General features: G+C 43.8%; 1 protein-coding gene across 1 annotated transcript in view; it reads left to right on the plus strand.

Moving 5' to 3' along the window:
• Positions 1-20,759, plus strand: part of PAX3 (paired box 3) — a 98,217-nt gene that overhangs the window by 3,563 nt on the left and 73,895 nt on the right. The window contains exon 4 of the mRNA XM_043909892.1: positions 1,085-1,219. Coding sequence (XP_043765827.1) covers positions 1,085-1,219 — 135 coding nt within the window. The remainder of the gene's footprint in view (positions 1-1,084; positions 1,220-20,759) is intronic.

Genomic DNA, 20,759 nt, shown 5'->3' on the forward strand with positions numbered 1-20,759 from the left:
GATCGGGACGATCGGGAGGCGGTCCCTCCTGGGTCTCTGAGATATTTACGAACTAGACGTTTTATGAGGGAGTGATCACCTGCTTGTCCTGGGGTTGAGAGACCGCCGCTCAGGGCTCCCCAAAGAGGGTTTCTGTCGAAGGGGCAGGGCAGGAAACGCGAGGCGGAGGCCGAGCGTTTATTAATATTGATGTTCCCTTTTAAAGAGAAACAAATGTTTTGGTAACCCTAACCGAAGGGAGATGGGGCCGCGCCAGCCGAGGCTTCTCTGTGCGCGCACGGGAGGGGAGGCTTCGGCAACGGCCGGGAGATTTTTTTTCCGGGAGAGTCCCAGGGACCATCCGGCGCCCCCGGCGGCCAGGGGGAGGCGAAGGAAGAAGAGGGGCGAGCGCAGGGCGAGCGCGAGGGCGCGCGGGTTTGTTTTTAATTAAAAGGAAACTCCCTCCCCCTCGCCCCCCCGCGAGAACGAGATATTTCAGAGGATGGATTTGTTTACCAGACTGGAATCTGGAAAAAATAAACCGGGAAGAGTACATTTTCTTTTGATTTTTACAATAGGAAACGATTCTGCAGTTGAAATTTAAACCCTTTATGGTCTCAAAAGAAAAGAAAAAAAGTCGAATTGCAGGGGACGGGTCCGCTCTTGTTCTTCCTGCCATACCGCGAACCGCGGGGCGCAATGCCTTCAGGTTGGGGTGGGGGTGTGCCGGGTGGGCTGGCGGGAGAATTTTCTGAGACTGGAGACCTAGAGACCTGACTGTGGAGTCAGGAGGGAGGCTTCCTACTGGGGAGAGAGGACCGGTACGGCTGTTCCCCGGCCCCTAACCCGGAGGTACGAGCTGTCCAGGCTCCGGTCTCCGTGATCCTAGAAGACGATTATGCAATGAGGGGGTGGGGGGAGGTTGAGTGGGAGGGTGAGGAGGGGTGTAGAAGGACAAGGATGCCCAAAGATGCAGGAGGGGGCAGAAGCAAACGGTGCAGGGCAGGCGTTTTTCACCCCCACTCCCATTAGGGGCTGGGGAGCCCCTTCCACATGGTCCTGCAAATCTCAGTCGTTTGCGCCCCCTTCTTCCTCCCGCCTCCAGTGAGTTCCATCAGCCGCATCCTGAGGAGTAAATTCGGGAAAGGCGAAGAGGAGGAGGCCGACCTGGAGAGGAAGGAGGCAGAGGAGAGTGAGAAGAAAGCCAAACACAGCATCGACGGCATCCTGAGCGAGCGAGGTAAGCGGCGGCGCGCTGGGCGGCGCCCTGCGGGCCCGCGCATCCCGGACTCCACGCTCTGACCTTGGAGGCTTCAGGGCTGCGCCTCGCCGGCTCACGTCACGGTCCCTCCTCGCTAGTATCTACCCGGGTAAGGGCATTGACGAGAAAGACCCGAGATGCACCTTCAATTGAATCCAAAAATCTTCTCTCTCTCTTTTCTGTTTTATAAATCTTTGTTCCGCACAACTCACAGCCCCTCGGAATCTAGAACTACAAATTGCGGTCTGGCTGAGGGACTACCCTCTTGCCCACAGGCTTGCAGGACTGAATCTGAGCAGTTTGGGGCCTGGGGGGGCAGTCTTTGAGCCTCCCGAGGTTAAAGGAACTTTTTGTGCCCTTAGGAAAGGCCCCAGAGTCTCCAAAGAGCTTTCTTGATTGGGGACAGGGGGTAGGCAGGGGGGAGAGGAAGAGAGACTCAAAACTCTTGAAGGCAGTAGGTTCTCAAAGTTTCATCACACTGATTGCCTTATAAATGTATATGTGTACGTCGGTGGTTTTTCCTTTGTTTTAAATTGGTTTTCAAGTGCGGTAGGGTTTGAACTGTGTGTGTCTGGGAAGGAAAACAAGCCTAAGATCTCGGTTACAAGCTGAGGGGCTCTGGGATCTCGGGTTTGCAGTGTGGGCACACTTTGTCTTCCCAGGGGTGTCTTCTCCTTGACTGGGATCTGTCAGCCTCAAGAGAAAACCTCCCCTGTGGAGCCTTAAGTGTAGCTTTGGGGTTTTCTTCAGAGCCCCACGGAAAAAGTCAACCCCATGGGAGTTGAACGGGGAAGGGATCTCTGGCACAAGGAGAGTCTCCGCAGTTTTGCCTCTCAGCACTTTTGGCCTGGGGGACAGTTGCACCTCTTCCAAGGCCCAAAGAGTCGGGAGTTGCCCGGTGTCCCCACCCACGCATGGCCTTCCCTTGCTGGGGACTGAGACTCCTGAGGCTGAGTGGACTTTTGAGTTGACCTAGAAGGGCAGGCGGTGCTCCAGGTGGGCTTGGAGCGATCACCTACTTGGATCTGAGACCCCCGCTGGTGGTGTCCTGGGTAGTATTGTGGGTCAGGAAACTGGTTGCTTCTTTTACTTCCATTGCTCAACTCCAGCGCAGACCACTGGCCCTCCGGAGCCGGCAGCTTTACAAATCAATACAAAATCTGGACACAACCTCGAAGAGACACAGACTTAGACGTTACAAATCCAAACCACAGGGCTAAACTGATGCCTAGGTGCTCTGGCACACGCAGGCAATCAAGACATAAAAATCCAGGGCAGGGTGAGCAGAGAAGACACATACCCTGTGGCTTCCCTCCTTTGAAGCAGGGGTCTCACACAGACTCAGTGTAAGCCCTTCTTTTTGGAGGGGTGCCTTTCTGCCCTGGTCATTGAGAGGATGCCTGGCTTTTAGTCCTGGTCTAACTGCTGTATTGGAGGTGCTGGGGAGGGAGGAAGGGGAGAAGCCAGCCAACCCCAAACCCACCGGGACCCTGCAGGCAGTGAACCCAGAGGGAGGCTTGGGAAGGGGGGTGGAGGTGGCCAGGCTTTGCTACTTGTTGCTGGAGGCGCCTGCGCGGCAGCTCCACCGCTCCCTCACCACACCAGCAACCGAGGGCCCAGGAGACAAAACGCCCCAAATGAGCTGGTCAAACATTTGTACAACTTTTCCAGCTTTTACAAAGAAGGCCTTCTCTACACAATCTACACTTGGAGATGAACTTGGGAGACAAAGCCGGGAGAGTCCATTGAAACTCACACTTTAGCTCGGCCCAGACAAAGCTCCCGCTCGCAGCAGCTTGATGTGAACAAAGGAAGGCAACCTTTTTATAATTCAAGGAGAAAAGAAGAGAAAACAGCCCCACAAAGGGCCGAGAATAGACATTATGGGCTTGCAATGAGGGATGAATTATTCAATGAGCCCCAAGAGCTGCTGCGCCAGGAAGTTTTATGGACTCTCCAGCCGTGGAAAAAGTGGCCATTTCACCTACAAAATGTTTCTAGTCTTTCGCGCCGTCTAGCAGGGACTGCTGCCATTCAAGGGCAATTGCTACCATTTTTAAAAGCAGAGTATTCTCCCCAGCGGGGCTGAACCGTTGAAAACACACACATACACGCACCTCGGAGGCTGAAGTCTAATTTAATTTGGGGTTGTCAAGCAAGAGGCAGCGTCAGTCTCTTCAGCGCCTCTAGCTCCTTTTCCAGATGAGCCCTGGAGGGCAAGAGGGGCCCAGAGAAAGGACAGAGTGGAGTGGAGTTGGAAGGGAAGTTTAGAAATCTCAAAAAAAAAAAAAAAGATTCCCTGTCGTTTGGGCAGCAAAAGTCCCACGCTGCCCGGCTCGGAAAGTAGAATGAATGTTCATAAAGGGGTCTGAGCTCCCAGGCGGGCCCAAGGAAGGCCGTTTGAGCGTCCTGAGCAGAGCGCCGCGCACTCTCTGAAGCTTCCAGATTCCTTTTCGGCCTGCCGGCTGTTGCTAACTGGCTTTTCTCGGGTCCATCTTTCTACTTGTCAGAGACTAGGATATAGGGTGAGAGGCACCCTGAAAGAGGTCAGAACAGCTCTCGTTTTTCTCCTCAGGGTCGCGTTCTTGAGGGCCCCATTCACTTTCCCAACTTTGCCTTGTGCCTTGCCCCATCCAAGAAGAGCGTGGCGGACCGACCCGGTGCGCGCAGACCAGTGCGCCCTGGCACGCAGCAGTCTCTGCGCGCCCCTCCTTGGATCTGCACCTCCAGCTGTTTTGCCAGGGTGTAAGGAGAGGGTTAGGCGGCCAGGAATCCCGCACCCTTCCCAGGACCTTCTTCACTCCCCTTCCTTCCCCTCCCCAGTCTGCACCGAGAGCCGACCCGGCGCAGCCGGAGGAACCCAGCCCCGGTCGCGGCAACTGGGGGGCTGTGGGCACGGCCCGCGCCGCGGCCACTCAATGGGCGCCTCTGTTCCTCCCCCGGCGCGGCGGAGCGGGCCCGCGGGCGCCGACCACAATGGGCACGGCCCCCACTCCTGCGCCCTGAGCCAAAGCGCCGCGCCGCGCCGCCCCCTCCCCTGCGCTCCGGCCGGCTCGAAGCTTAGCTCGACGGGCTGCAGCCGACTCAATTGCCTCCTTTATGTCCTCCTCACTTTCATCTAGACACAGCCCGCCTCCCCCTCCTTCTTCTCTTTTTTCCCCCTTCCTTGCCTGAGGCTCACATTAGTGAAATTTCTGCAACCTCCCCCCATTTTTTTTTTCTTCTTCTTATTTTAAAGAAAGCCCTTAACACAAAAGCGGTGACTAATCAATAGAAACTGCTCCTTCATCAGCTCCTCCCCCCAGCCTCCTCCTCCTCCTCCTCCACCAGCGGCAGGGTGACGCTTTTCCTGTTTGTGAGTTTTGGGAAACATTTTTGCTTTGTGCCGTAATGGAATTAGAGGACAGATGAGGACTGTAAATGGACACGCGACTGCAAGACTCGCGCTTAAATATTTAGATGCAAAGTTACAATTACTGACTTGTTGCAGCAGCTTTGAAGTGGCAGCTCGGGGGTGCAGGGGGAGAGAGGCCAGATTGCCAAATTGATGTTTTGATTGGGGCTGGAGATACACTTTCATAGGACCCTAACCCTTTTTAAGAATCACCAGTGAGCGTGGGAGGTTTGCAACAATTTCAAAGTTTGAGCCAAGAGACCCAAGCATAGGTCTGTTGGAGCTTACCCTTCTTTTATATCGATCCCTTTCAGTTTGACATTTATGAAAAGCACTGTTTTGTTTTGTTTGAGAAAGTAAAAGTGACAAGTTTTGCTCGAGTTTGCAAACTTGTGAGCTTTTCTAAAATTAACGAAGACGACGTCATCTTTTCAGCGGGGCATAGGATAAAACAATTCAACACGTACTGAAGTTTTAAAGGTTCTGGAACGAATTCCTGTGGGATCATGAACATTTTATCATTAATGGGAGCATTACTGAAATCGAGGGGAACGGAAGGCAGTTTCGTGTCTCCCCCCCTCCACCCAACCCCACCAGTTAGCGGGGAAGGACTTTTTGGCGCGAGGCAAAGGGCGGGGGGCAGGCGGGGGCGGGGAGGGGGGAAAACTTTCCCACAGATTAAAATCATGAGCTATAAGATCTTAGGTTTGTGGCATCGGAACCTTTATTAAAGTGGACAGCCCGCTCTCCATTTGTCAGAATCACGAATTTGAACCCTATGTCGTCTCTTGTCTTTGGGGGGTAAATTTCATGTTTTTTGAAGCCCTTAAAATACTCAACAAGGAAATATCACCCATTTAAAAATCTATGGGAAATACCAGAACTTGAATTAAATTGAAACAGCACGCTGTGTTCTTTTCGAGGAGGTAACGGTAACAATTTTCCCGTTGGACCGATTTGAAAGGAAGCAACCGAGATCAGATTGTAGCTTTCTTTTTCGCTGGTTGGTTTTGTCTGGTTGACTGCTGTCGGCTTACTTTATAGCCTTATTGAAAACATGCAGATTTTCTAATTAATGCTTGAAATTGTATGTTTATTTTGAAGTTTGATTTGCTGGGTGATAGCACCGGAACGGAGACGTTGGGGCTTCAAGTGCGTAATAATTACTGAAGGGTCATTTAAGAGTCCCCAGGGCTATGCAATAAAACCCATCCGCGCGGCGAGGTGGAACCAGCAAGTGCGCCTGGGTTCAAGGGGTGGAATATGCGGAAATTCATCAGGTGAATAGCAGTGTCGCCACCGAACTCAGATTCAACGTTCATGAGTATATGTATTTTGAGAACAACAACAAAAATCCTTCGTAACCATGAGGTTAAATGTTAACGTACGCAGATAGTCAGTAAATGTTAAAAGCCTCAATAACAGCAACAAACAAATGGTGAGAGTTTCGTCAGGGTTGGGGGCAGAGTAGGGTCTGTTTGGTAGGGTCCTGCTCCCAGGTAATTTATTTATGCGGGTAAATAAAGATTAAAGAACCATTAAGAATGTACATATATAACTAACAAGACAGTAAAAGGCAATTAAGCAGTCAGTGTAATGCCTTATCTCACTGGCTGCTCTGGGGTTGTTTTACAACAAGGAATTAAAATCTGAAAAGGAAGTTTTCAGCAGCTCTGGCCAAATATTGATTAAGTAGCTGTTTGTTGATACCATTGTTACGCATTAAAAGGCCAGGATCGCGGCCTCTCAGTGGCCATCTTCCATTGTGAAGGATTCTTAACCACTGAGATCAAAGCGGGATCATTTCAACTTATCTGTCTTGGAAAATCCCCCTTTTCCTCTGAAACCTCTAAGGAGGATTGACCAAATTCTCTTTGAGAAATAGGAACCGAAACCAGTTACATGTCCTAGGTTTGTAGAGAAGAGATTCATGGGGTGTTTTTAATTATCCTATGGTGATTTCTTGTTTAAAACTTAAGCTAAGATGGTGAATTTATCATCAAATAGATTCTCCTTGGCGGGGAGGTGGTGGGAGGCATGGAAGCTAAGATTCCAGTGTCCACTAAATTTCTAAATATGGAAGTTTTACTGAAGTTGCCTTCCAAGCTGGAATGATGTAAAGGCAAGATGTCAGAGTTTTATGTAAAACTAGGTGGGGAATAATTAAATACACAGGAAACTGGGAGTTAGATTAACTGCATTTCCCTACATATGTTTCCACAATTTTTTCTGTTTATGGATGGTTAGATGAGTCCCATGTATATTTTTAAACCTCCTACAATGTAGGAGCAGATATGTGTTTGTTTGTGTGTGTAGTTTGTGCATCGTTAGAGTTTATTTATAAGTCGGTCACTATGAATTATGCTGGCAGTAAACTATACCCAGTTGCACACACACACAGAAAGGTTTATTTGTCCTGTGGCTTACACTTTCTAGAGTCATCAGAATTTGAAGTAACAGCACAGCTTCTCAATTCATACTCAGCACTGCTGTTGAATGCTAGGAAAAATATTTCCCTGAATAATTTTATTACTTTTTTGGACTGTTGATTTTTCGATGAACTGCTAGACTTTTTTTTTTTTTTTTGGTTTAAGAATTCAATATATTTGGAAAGATTTTTCTTTTATTATGAGAGCTAAAATTCCTGCAAAGGCTCTTTTGGAAATACCATCTCTGTGCTTAATTTGCAAATTCCAACAAATCACTCTAACTGAGGTTGTGAAATTTATGCCAGATTCGGCTTTGGATATTCAAGTGAGCATCATGGATCTGCCTGTGGGAGGGGGAGCCAGTTTTCTGAAGCCCTTTCTCTGTGTTCATTTCATCATTACTAAATAATTGTGCTTAGAGACTGATTTTTATTATATTTTATTTTATTTTACTATGTCATTCACTCTTGAGCAAGATGAATCTTGACATACAGAGTCAGAATCATTAGTGAGTATTTTCTAACATTTTCTATTATAATTCCCAATTAATTAATAATCTATCTGTGCTCAAATGTCCTTTGAAATAGTCCCAATCGTTGCGCATTGGGACAACTGCCTGAAATAGATTAAGCTGCAAGTTTGAGTCAGTGCAGATTGATTATGACTGCCTTGTCCTGGGTCCAGATGCAGTGCTAGAGAATTCTTTGCTTCATTTTTCACGTATATGTGTATTTCATGTTTCACGTACATGTGGAGTGAAAGTGACTGTCCCCTCTTGGATATCAGGCTATGTGTTCATACACTGCCAGGGGGACACAGAGTCATACTCTGAGTGGAGCCTGACCTCAGTACCAAGGCAGAATTACTGACTTTGACAGTGGGCTTATGTTAATTATATCTCAATAAGGTTAGAAAAAATATTTGATGTTATTGTTGAAATAAGAAAGTGCTGGCTGCCTTAGCTGGAGAATTGTGATTGAAGAAAGTGAGAGGGAATTTCAGAAGTTGCTATTCTCTTGGAAGATGCACACCAAAGTGGGGACAGAGGACCATCCTCTACTCTGCTGGGAATGGTTTCCTCACCCCATTCGTCCTGCTCTCGGGTGGAGAGTGGCACAGTTCTGCTTTCAGCTTTATGTTGTGGTATTGGGCCAAATGCTAACTCCAATAGTGTTGAACTTTTGCTGGATTTTGTCTCTTTCCTAAGAAAGTATCCTCTCACATTGTCTGTGATGGAATTATGCCCTCAAATGAACAGAATATACTTTCCAGTTTGTGTATGGAACATGCAGTTATCAAAATGCCCGTTAGGATTATAAAACCTTTATTTAAGACAGATGAGTTAGAAGTTTCACCAGTGTCAAAGGGAATTATGAAAACCATGGAAAAGAGTTGTTGAAGACAGTTGAGCAATAAAAGGCTTTACGAATTTTTATCATCAAATTCAATTTTTCTTCCTTCCTGATAAAGACCAAGGAGACTGACATAATTTCTGCCACAGAAATGGCCACTTCTCTTTAAAGAAGTAATTGTATCTTAATAAAGGATAATGGTGTAAAATTTAGAATTTGATTTGGTATACATTTGTCCTAGAAAAAAATTCCTGAGGAAGAGTTTTACCTTAGATGTCGTATATAACAAAGTTCATAACATTTAAATTTTAGCTGCAGGATTTTAAGTAAAAAAAAAAACCCAAACAACAAAGAACCCCTTCTGTCTGTGGTGAAGCAACTCAATCAAAGTAGGTACTCTGAGTTTTTACTGCAGTGGCTGGGAAACGAATCTTCCCCAGTAAAACAAATTGGAACTCATGACAGGCAATAGCAAACCAGCTGTGTTTGTCTCCCTCCACCCAGTTAGTGATTTCTTGATTCTTATGTACTTTTATTTGGCCAGCTTTACTGTATCTACAATAGTATATTAATATAAACTTTTGATTCTAGGAACCAATTTCCCACTCGTTCTGGATCTGATTCCATTGGATCTGTTTTAAAATAGCTGATCAAAATGCTTTGTGACAAGAGTGGAAGACTCTTCTTGGCGGACTAACATAGGTTTGAGGGAGAGGAAATACCACTGACTTTCAGCATTAAAAATTTTAAGGATCATATTGGAATTCAAATCGCACAGCTAAGGAGGCTTAAGTGGAAATTTAAAAAGATTTTATAATCAGATGGTAGGCATATTTCTGGAAACAACTGCAGAATTCGGTGTGCTTGGCCTTATGTCATTAGATGGAAACAATAAGTATGTTAGGATAGAATAGCTAAGAAAGGAAAGTTAATGGCTTTGTGCAATTTACCTTACAACATGGAATTGGTTTTTGTATACTTTCACAGTCAACACTTACATGGTCATGTACAAATTTACATTTTTTACAGAAAGCCTGGCTTATGATTTTTACAAGTACACAGATAAAGGAGAAGTACAGCCACCATACTTATGTCTTTTTTTTTTGGCAAGCTCTAATATGAACTTAAACTTACCCAGTCAATAGGCACTTAGGCATTGTCTGGGGGTATTAGCATAGTTTTTATTTCTTTTATAGGGTTTATCTTAAAATAAAAATCTTATTTTTAAACAGTTATAGACCCAGAGAGTCTATTTTCAAACACATATTAAAAAATTCTTCCAGTATTCAAATATATTATCATGATTGAGAAAATCTTGGCCTCAGGGTGTGTGTGTCTCCCAGTTACCACGGTTGAGCTTAACCTGAACTAAAGAAAATTAATTGGTCCAATTCATTTTATTATAAAAAAAAAAAAAGCAACAGGTTCCTTCTTTCTGAATCCCCACTTGGCTGGTTTCCTGACTGAGGTTCACTAATACAATTGAGTGTTTCTTGTCTGACTTAAACACACCCCAAAGTCCTTTTTCATGTCTTTGCTTGCCTTTAAAAGCATAGCACCCAAGGTAAAAGTAGTCTGTCTTACAGCACTAATTTTGCTCTAAAATTGAGACCAAGCACATTTTGGGTATGATCCCTTGAACTTCAGTTTCGACAGCTGGTAAGATGGGGGCATGTTATACCGTACCAATTTCCCAGAGTGATATGAGAATGAAACGAGAAGGTGTAAGTTATACCTATCTCATAGGACAACTCAAAACCTTGTAGGGGGAAAAAACTCTGAACTTGCAGAAAGTGACTAGTCTGCTGGCAGATGGGCTCTGCCCAAGGGCAGATAAAAGCTTAATTCAGGCTTAGGAGCAACAATGAAGACCAATACACATAAATGCACACACTCACGCACACCACAAAATCCACTTTCACTGGGTCAGAAAAAAATGAGTTTATAAGAAACTCTTTAATAGAATAGTCTGTATTGATTTAATAGATATGAAAAATAATAACATTCAAAAACCATTTGCTGGGATGTCAAAGATATTTCTTAATTACTTTCTTTCCTGATCTGAAAGTTTATTTTTCTCTCTTAGACTAACTTGGTTGTTGAAAACTCTTCCAAATCAAACTTTGTTTTCTTTGTGTATTTGCACAAGTCTTCCCCCACTCCCCTCATTAAACTGACAAATAAATTGCTTTTTGAAAATGGATCTCATCTCTACGTTCTTACTCCTGAAATCCTGGCGCAATCCTTTGTTTGTGTTTGTATAATTCCTCATCATGTCCCTTCTTCAGCCTGCTTCCTTGTTCTAAAATGTCTTTATGGCTCCGCACGTGAGATGGTGTGCGTTCTTAAAGCTTTCTGCATGATTCTTCTTAATCTCTCTCTTTTAAAATTTGAGTTCGAAAATATTAAGGAAATTTTCCAAAATAGCATTTGTTAAGCTGGGGGCAGGGGATACATTTCAATGACCTTGCTATTCAGTTTTACTCTGTCTAGTCCCCAAAGCTGGGGACTTCTATGTGACTGGGGTGCCATGCAAGAGTGAAAAGAAAGTAGCCTGGTTTGTAAGACTGGGCTGGGGGATGCGGCTGGAGAGCTCCTGCCCGTGCTTCCCCCGCTGGAGCAGCTTGCCAGTGCAGCCACTGGAGAGAAGGAAGGTTGTTTTCTTATCCCCGCATGCACTGGGCTGACCTGTCTCTGAAATAGGTCAGGCTGGGGCACCGCCAGTTTATGCAGCTGTCGCGGCTTAGGCGTCTCAGCGGGCAGCCCGGCTCCTTGGCCAGTCGGCCCCCAGTGAACTGATAAAAAATTCGCTGGCGAGCCCTGGGCCTTCCTTCTGGACCGTGCTGGCCCCCTGAAGGCTTTTAGAGGCAACAGGACTCCAGGATTATGGGGGCCAACGCTCAGCCTCAAAAGGGAAGCACTCTTTTATTCCAAGGATTGCCCTCTTGTCCATCCGAACACTCAAGTGAAAAATATATGCTTTGTCAGATGGCATTTTAATTTTTAATTGTTTATTTTTTGACTGTACCACGTGGCATGTGGGATCTTTGTTCCCTGACCAGGGATCGAACCCCCACCCCCTGCATCGGAAGCATGAAATCTTAACCACTGGATTACCAGGGAAGTCTCCAGATTTTTAAATCACATTTATTTCTGACGGGGTAAACCCTTTACTCTGTACATAATTCAAAAGATAGAAATGGATATACAGGGACAAGTTTCCTCTCACCCAAGTCACTCAATAACTTGACTGTCTTTCTAGAGAGCCTGTATAAACAAGCAATTGTATTTCTTTCTCTCTTAAAAATATTCTCTCCTCCTTTGTTTGCACAAATGGTAGCCCACTGTAGAAACTTTTCTGTGCTTTGCTTTCCCGCACCCCCCCCCCCACCTTCAAATATATCTCTGCCATCACTCACATCAGAGGCTGAGGGTCTCCTTGGCCTGTTTGTATAGCTGCATAGTATTCCATCCTGTTGGCAAATGATGATTTATTTACCAGCATTTAGAGTATTTCCACACTCTATTTCCACAGCACCATTTGGCACCTGTGTGAGTTTATTTGTAATTCCTCTGTGATAGGGACAAAGGGAATGACATTAGTGATTTTGATAGCTTTAGTGGAATTTGGGTTCTGCGTTGAGAACAAATGGTGAAGGAATGTTTAGTCAACATGGAGTGTGTGTGGGTTTGCCTGTGGCCACTTGTACGAGAAAAAAGAGACACTTCCTTCTACCACTGTACACAGGTAGGAACATAAGTTTTGAAATTTCTGCTTGGGAAATTCCTCCAGTATTTTGGTATTTCTCCAAATGGAACATTCTCTAAATCCAAGGAAAGGTTTTGCTTTGACTTATTGGTGCCTCTTTTTATTCTATTTTTATCTACTGTTTATTTCACTTTGCCTCCATCGAAACTGGTACACATATGTTAAGCACTTATTTTTCTTTCTATACTGGAAAAATTATTTGTAGTTTTTAGAACAATTCAGAGACAACTTATTCTGATTGTTTAGTTACAAGAGAAATTGTCTCTCAGGGTTACCAAATTAGGTTTGAACTGGTAAGAGAGCAGGTTATGAATAATAAAACAGTCTTCTATTTCTCATTTTTGAAAAAGTGCTGGCCTGTTTCTCTAGGGTTTTCTTGAGTTTGGTAAAGGCTAGTTTTTAAGTCTACAAACTTTTAGGGGGTGTGTATTCATTCCCTTCTAGGCACAAAAGACTTTTTATATTTTTGCACATACCTTGCCTCCCTCAAATCATTTCAGCCTATTTTCCCTTAAATCTGATGCTCAGGAATTCAGTTGTTGATGCTGCTGAGTACCTGGCTTACCTAAGTTGGAAGTTCGAATCTGCAGAATGAGCCAGAAAGAACTGTGTTCCAACTACATGAGAAAAACATCCATCTCCAAAGCCCCCTGAGAAAGCTGGAGATGTGAATGCCAATAAATATTTTAAGGGCAATATTTCAAGTCATTCCTTCTTAGGACTGGGCCTTTCAGAAAAAGGAGAACAAGTTAAATGTTAAGGATTTATTTTTGAAAATCAAAATCTTGATTTGGTTTTTAAAAATAACAGAAAAACAAACACAGGTCTTCCTTCTTGACTGTTCCTGCATCAGCCCCACAGCATGTAGCAGTCTTCTGCCAGACACAAGGCAGGAAAGTGGGTTTTCCTAACGCTAGAACTTTTTGTTTGTGCTTCGATAGAAATGGCTATCTGGGTGCCTTGGTTCTCTTTCTGCTTCCCCTCCAACTGGCTTATGGAACTCCAAAAGAGTCAGTTGGGGATGTAAACAGGCCTGGCATTTAGAGCATCTGCAAAGAGCTGAGAAGAATCAAAAGCAGCTTTTTTCCCCTCTCCCAGCTCTGTGCATAATTTGGATTGAATCAGGCCCATAATTTGTGACATCTGATTACTACCTGCAAAAGTATGCAGCCCTCCATGTAGGAAGGAGGATCTTGGGAGGGTTAATCCCAACGAGGAAAATTGTTGACCTGTTTGTCAGCTTGCTGTGATGCTCTCAACAGAAACTTAGACCATATAAAATCAGTGGTTTTCGGGTCCATGTCAGCAGAGTAACCATACTTTAGATTCTTCACATATCCTCACGTTCTGATCACAGAGGTGAAGAGGGTAGCAGGCTGAGGTGTTCTCTGGGGAATTGGCTTAATATTAGGGAGCAGGGGTTTCGTTGGGAGAGCTGCCCCTTCTGAATTTTAGATTTAAAACTTTTTAAAAAGAGACCCATGAATTCATCTGGAGAAACACTTCAACTTTCCATTGCAAGAGTCTCAAGTGACTGGGATCCCAGTGCCTGAAATAATTGGATATATTTTGGAAACTTTTAGAACTTATTACATCCTTTCAGACTATTTCTAAGGGGGTAATGATAGCCCATGTCAGGAAGTTGAGCAGATAAATGGGGTCTCTCCCAGTGCATCCTGGGAACTTGCAGTCCTGGATACACAGTACATCCGGGTCGCCTCATAATACATCCGGGGAACCTGCAAGATGCCAGGGCCGAATAGGATTTGGGAAGCTAACCGGGATGGAAACTTCCCAGGTAGTAGATTTGCCTAGCTTTTATTCCTACAGGACTGCATCTGGGGCTCGTGTGCCTGCAACACGTATTTATTAGTGGCCTGTAGAAAAGCAAATTGTGTAGTCTCTTACTAGAAGCCAATGTCTGCTTGTGGTGACTGGCTAGCCCTGCCAAGCTCAGAAATCTCGCTGAAGTTTTGTCTGAAAGAAGAAAGGAAATGAAGGACTGAGGACTTAGCATCAGGTCAGAAACTGTGAAGAACATGGCTGGCTAAGAGTGCAGGGGTGAGGTGGGATGCCTGGTTCGGGGAATTTCTTCCATTTTGTAGGGAATCAGTTCCAGGTAGAGGGCCTGGATGGTAACTCAAGCCCTGACTTATTTTGGATTTAGCTCCTGGGCTTTTTTTTTTTTTTTAATTGGAGAAGGAAATGGCAATCCACTCCAGTGCTCTTGCCTGGAGAATCCCAGGGACAGGGGAGCCTAGTGGTCTGCCATCTATGGGGTTGCACAGAGTCGGGCACGACTGAAGTGACTTAGCAGCAGCCTGGGCTTTTGTCTGAACTTTTTGAGCCTTAACCTCTGTCTTCATCCTGCCTGTGGATAGTGGGTTTTCTTGGGTCATCACGAACATAAAGCCCTTTGCGGGCTGGGAAGGCTGCCTCATTTTGTTTTCATCAGAGGTTCCGTAAGTGGATGTGGAAACAAACAAATTGTGTTCAGGTCAAGTACTCATTCCCTGGCACACCTTTGTGTCATGTGGTTTGTCTTTTTAGAAAAATTGAAACCAACAGCCACTGCACAAGCTTTTATTCCTAGTGGAGTCCTAGCAGATACCTTGGGCAGATAAGGAGAGGAACAATTTCCTTCTTACAAAATACAAATGACATAGCCGAATTTGGTCTTCATTTTGCTGGTTGGCGAACTTTCATCATTTTATTGAATTACTATAATTTAATGTTACTCGTTTAAAAGTAATGATTTTTTCCCTGAAATGAATCCTTTTTATTTATTTACTTTTAAAATTGAAAGCTCAAATTAAATTCATTTGGGAAGACAATGACTATCTTTCACATTGACATTTCTGGTTCCTGGAAAGTCCTTTCGGAAAAACTTTAGAAGATGGTCACTCAGACCATAGTTTAATAAGTGATGTTCCTGGAACAAGTTTTTTTTTGTTTTTTTTTTTAAGATCATTTATTTGGCTGCACCATTTCTCAGTTATGGCATATGGAATCTAGTTGCTTGACCAGGGATCAAACCTGGATCCCCTGCATTGGGAGTTCAGAGTCTTAGCCACTGGACCACCAGGGAAGTCCCAAGTTTGGGTTTTTTACAGGGGTGTTTGATAATCTCCCTGCCCTCAATCCTCTGTTCCCAAACTCCTTGAAAATGTTTTTGTCACTTGCGTTTCACAAAGGGCTTTACGGGCTGACCTTGGGTAACAAGGGGGAGGTCAGTCTTGGCTGCTGTTCCCTCTCCTTTCCTGTTTCCCTGCCATCCTGCTTCTTTCTGCCTGGCTTACTCTCTGCTTGTGCACCCTGATTCCACACACACACCTACCATTGCTTCCGCTGAGCTTTATTTTACCTCATTCACATGAAGACTCAACTCTTACCCTTCCTAACGATGTTTGCAGTTTCTAAAAGGCCCCTGGGAGCTGGTCTCCTGGCATAGAGGAACGAACCCCCAATGGCAGAATTCCAGGTACCCATGTAGGACAGCTTTTTGGTGGAAGCAAGGGGCAGGTTTCTGATGCCCCTCAGATCACACCCCAGCAGATACCAGCTTCACTGTGAATGGGCAGGATTAGTTCTGCTTCGAGGAAGCTCTTTGCTGGTGAGTGTGGCTTTCCAGGGCATGGTACCCCACTGAGTACCCAGGGGGAGGCAGGGCCAGGTGGGGCTCAAGAGCATCCTCCCCTGCAGGTGGATTTCCGATGCATCCAGGATGCCAGGGAAGGGCCTTGGCTTGTGTCCTTTGGGCTTTCCAGCAAGAAGCAGGGCCAGAGGAAGGACATACAGCGTCTGTTCTGGCTTGGAGCCAGGGAGGGCACTTTGGGGCTCATCCTGCCTCTGTGCTCACAACCCTCTCCCAGGAAGCAGACATCTGATTTGGGTATCCGTGCTTCTAGTGGTGCCTGGATAGTTGTCGCTGGTCAGAGGAAGTGAGGTTCTCCTCAGAACAGGTAGGGCCCAAGTGGCATTTATGATGGATCCACTGGCTCGGAGAGCTTCTGGAAAGAGCTCTGAAGCACTTCCAGGAGTCTTCCGGAATGCAAGAGTCTCCTAAAGTCTCAGTGCTGGCATTCTGGAGAGCCTCAGAAACATGTGACTTTGGAGGATGTAAGCCACTAGGGTCCCAGGGGGACCCCTGGCATTTGGTCCACATGTGATATATGGGGTTCAGAAACAGCCTGCTGGGTTTGTTGACTCTGATGATCTTGGCTTACTGCTGAGCCCCCAAAGTTGACACTTAGACTTGATTAATGTTTTGCAAGTATTACCAACGGTGCATATGAGCACCTAGAAATAGCCCCCATCTCTCCCAGGCCCTCTCAAGTGGAGGATGAGAGAGGAGTCCTGGGCAGAGGTGGGTTCACCGTGGAGCTGATGAACCTTCAGTTCCAGAGCCCTGCACCTGTGTGTGTCGCTTCCAGGGGCTCTCTGAATGATAAAAGCTTTGGGGCCCATGAAACTGCATCTACTCTTGTCCTCGTTCAGTTTAGTGTGGGAAAGGTAGAGGCTACCTGTACATAGAGTATAGGCCTGGCACAGCTGTGTTTGAGAGCAACGCGATGGTAATAATAATTCTGATACTCAGTTACCCTCCACTTGTAGCTTGGCCTTTAAAAGTTTCCAGGATGCTTCCTCATTTCTTATGCCTTGCCTTGTTTATTCATGGAGCCAAAGCCTGTGTCTAGCGATCCAGAGGCGCTGAGAATTTACCCACGCGGCACTCCTACTGTACAGTATTCCCAGTGCTTGCGTGGAGACCCTTACAGGGATCACAGACCAGCTCCATCAGTCTGGAGGAACCTCCATCCGCTCACTGCCTATGGGTCGGTGGGAATGACTGTAATTCTGGGGGTGGGGGCTCGGTGCCCCCACCGAGCCAGCTGTAAAGGTGTATTTGGCAATTTTTAGACATTTCTTGTAGGTCTTTACAACTATCACTGTGAACAGGTCGTGTTCCCTCTCTGGACCTCCTTCTCCCTTGCTCTTAAAGATGGAAGCATAGGCTAGGTAAAGATGATGGTCTTTCCCACCCTGGCAGCTAGTGGCAGCTGCGGTCACGTGAAGCTCTCGATAGACTTTGGGAAGGCCCGGGCAGCTGTCTGGGAGACAGTGGGGCCTCAGGCAGTCAAGGAATCGGGGCAAGGATGGCCCCTCAGCGTCTTAGAAGGAGAAGCTCCTGCCTGTTTTCCGTCTCAGGGGAAGGGTAGTGGCGGTGGGCCTTGTTGTACTCTTCAGCTGGCGGCCACACTGGCTTTTCCCCATCCATGTGGGGAAACGCTTGCTTTCTTGGACCTCCTCTCATAGCTGTAGCTTCCAGATGAGGCTGGAAAGGCCTGGGGGTGTTGGCTAGAGAACTTTGCTTCAAGTTAGAGTTACTTAAGCAGGACGGTAACTTTCCTTCTTTCACATCATCTGTGCCTCGACATTTCCCCCGACACCCAGAGAGGGACACAGCTTTCTGGCAGCCGATGAGGTCAAAGCTAGAAACTGCCTGGGCTTGAGGAGAAAATCAAGACAACGGTGCATTCACTTCATCGAATTCTGCTGTCATTTCTTAAACTTAAATGAACAAATTAGCTTCCTCACTCGTAGTTCTCAGAAACTCAATCAGATAAACAAGATTTGTTTTTTTGTTTGAGTTATAATACACATCTATACACATGCAAATTTAAAAAAAAATCATATTTGAATCAATTAAAAATTTCTATACCAAACATTTGGTGAGGAAACTCAAGATTAAATGGGAGATGGTTCACATCTAAAAACTTCTATCGTTTTTTGAGAACTTTGCTATGAAGCATTTTAGAAACTTGGAGAGGATGTAAGAAGTATTTTTTGTTACATTGAAAACAGTTCAAAGCAAGATGTCCTAGCCTAACAAGGGAAGATTTCAATAAATTTTTCCCCCTCACTTTTTTACTTTTATTTTTGTGGAGGAAAATTATTTTAGAAGTCAACACATATTACTTATCAACTTTTAAATATATATTCTGAAAATAGACAATGGTTCATTCAAATGCTACAGTCCTTAATTACAAAGACCAAATGATAAAATTAAAAATGTAAAATGTGTTGTGAAAAGTTATTTTTTATTTGAGGAATTTTTAGAGTATATAAAATAGCCAATCTAATATTTGCACTTATAACTTTTCTTATGTATCTGAAATCTGTGGCTCTAATTTTGTAGTTTTCTTTATGTTAAGCAAATAGATTTTGTAAGTGATTACTGCTACAACGTATCTACCAATCTTTAAAAATAGAAGCAGAACATTATAAAATGAGAACATCAGGAAGAGAAACTGTACCCCTTTATACATTCAGAATAATAAGTACTACTGTTTACCATATGAAAAAGTTTGTTTCTGTTTTTCTTAGTGATTATCCCAGACTCAGATCAAATGTATTGCAATTTTGAACTTTGAATCACAAATTAAAATTTTTATTTGATAGGAGAGGAAGTCACTACTTGACCTATAGATTAAAGAAGAAATCTGATCTCAGCTACTTTTAGTCAACATTAGAATTTTTATTGAGTAACTCCATACAAATCAAAACAATTCAAATTATTGACTCCCATTTCTGTATCCATAAGCAAACTTCTGACTTACATTGCCACATGAATTCAGTTCCATCAGCTTTGAAGAAGTAGAATTTGTGAGAGTTATGGCATTCATTTGTTTAACATAGTTTGAATAGCCAGATAACTATAAGTTTTAAAATGGCAGGAATTTATAATGCCAAGTTTGGGGTGGTGAGCAGTATTTGATCTGAGTATTTGATTTCTTATACTTATTTTTTTTTCATGTTTTCTTAGGGAAGTGCTAGTTGAGCTTCGAAGAAGACTTGTTATTCTATTTAACTATATAAAAACATTAAAACATTTTAGGGAATGCAAAAATACATATGCTTCAGTTTAAAATATTGAGACATCTTGGATATTTTAATAACATTTCCACTATAAAGTAGCAAAAGCAGACTTTTTAAAACTTTGTACATGAGGTTACATTTGCTGATTAAAGTAATTTGAACACTTTGGAAGGACACTCAGCTTTCTAGTGGTAAGACTTTTTACTATTTTCCATGCTGCTATTTATTTCTAGATAGAGTACCATTATGATCATTTTTGTAACTGTTCAGAGGGACAATTCTTAAAAGTCAATGTGAATGCAAATGTATACGAATGAAAGAAAATGAAATCAACAAATGCTAAAACTAAACAGTAAGATGACATTCTATAAAGTAAATATATATGCCATATAATAATATATACATTAAGTATTTATATTAGTAATACTTAAAGACTGTTATACAATTCCATTTGAATGTTCGACAGGAAAAATAATCCTTTAGGATTTGGAGAAATTGAAACTGTTGATATTTGCAAGGAAAGGGACCCAGAGAGGAGAACACTTTCTAGGGAAGTGAAAGGCATACTTAAACTTCTTCAGAGGCTAAGGATTTTCTGTCTTATATACAGAATGATGAGTACTTCCTGAAGTTGATTTCTCACATTAAGATTAAAAAGATAATTTCCTAGAAAGTGAAAAACAAAACAAAAGCCCACCAAACTCCAAATTCACTTGCAGGATGGATGACGGTTTAGATTTGCTTTTACTTGAATGATGGGAATTTTTTAATGAAGGAAAGTGAACTGAGGAGCAAATTCAAGGAATTATAGCACCAACTTTGTTATATTGTGGTTGAATTTTTTTTACTCTATTATAGTCCCAAGAGCTGTCAAATTACCTAAAGAGAACAATGAATTTCTCAACAGAAAACAAAAAGGAAAAAGAAAAAGAAATTACCCAGAGATGCTGCAGCTTACAAAACAGTCACTCCTGCTAGGCTTCATATAGCTTTAAATGCAATTGACTATTAATTCTATCAGACCTAGTTGACTTAAAAGCTAGGATGGATCAGGAGCTGATTTTTGGCATTCCTTCATTTTCCCACTCTTTTGTTCACTTGACACGCAGCTTTTATACACTGGCTTTGCAAGAACCACTGGCATGATCTCTGAACAATCTGTCGGAGGAGGAAAGGGCTCCTCCAACCAGCAGCCAGAGTTTTAATTAAATACTGTGCATCCCGTCTATCTCAAACAGCTGAAGAAAATGCTGTTGGCATAAAGGTACTAATGAACTTATGTTCTCTGGGGTTAATACGGCAAGGAACCTTCTTGGTGGTTTAAAAAAACCACAAAAAACAGAACTCCAAGCTACCCTCAATCATATGATTATTATTTTTTAAGTTAAGAAGACCCACACTGAAGCAACAGTGCTGATCTGTGGAGCTCAAGTCAGTATCACGTTGAAAGGGATATGCAGGTTGGAGAAATGATTTTGTTTATTAATTCAGGTTACATGTCCTGCCAGGCTGGCTGGAAGAGAAGGGAAAGAGAGGTGTAACTTTTAAACACACACTGATTTGTTCTTATTACATAACAAAAGTCTATTTCTTTATCATGTTATCATTCAGTTAATAAAAATTAGCTACAATAACAGCATCAACTTAAAAACCCCTCAAAGTCCAGGGGATTTTCTTTCACAATGAACATGAATAC

This window comes from Cervus elaphus, chromosome 8 (genome assembly GCF_910594005.1).
Source record: "Cervus elaphus chromosome 8, mCerEla1.1, whole genome shotgun sequence".
Classification (NCBI taxonomy): domain Eukaryota; kingdom Metazoa; phylum Chordata; class Mammalia; order Artiodactyla; family Cervidae; genus Cervus; species Cervus elaphus.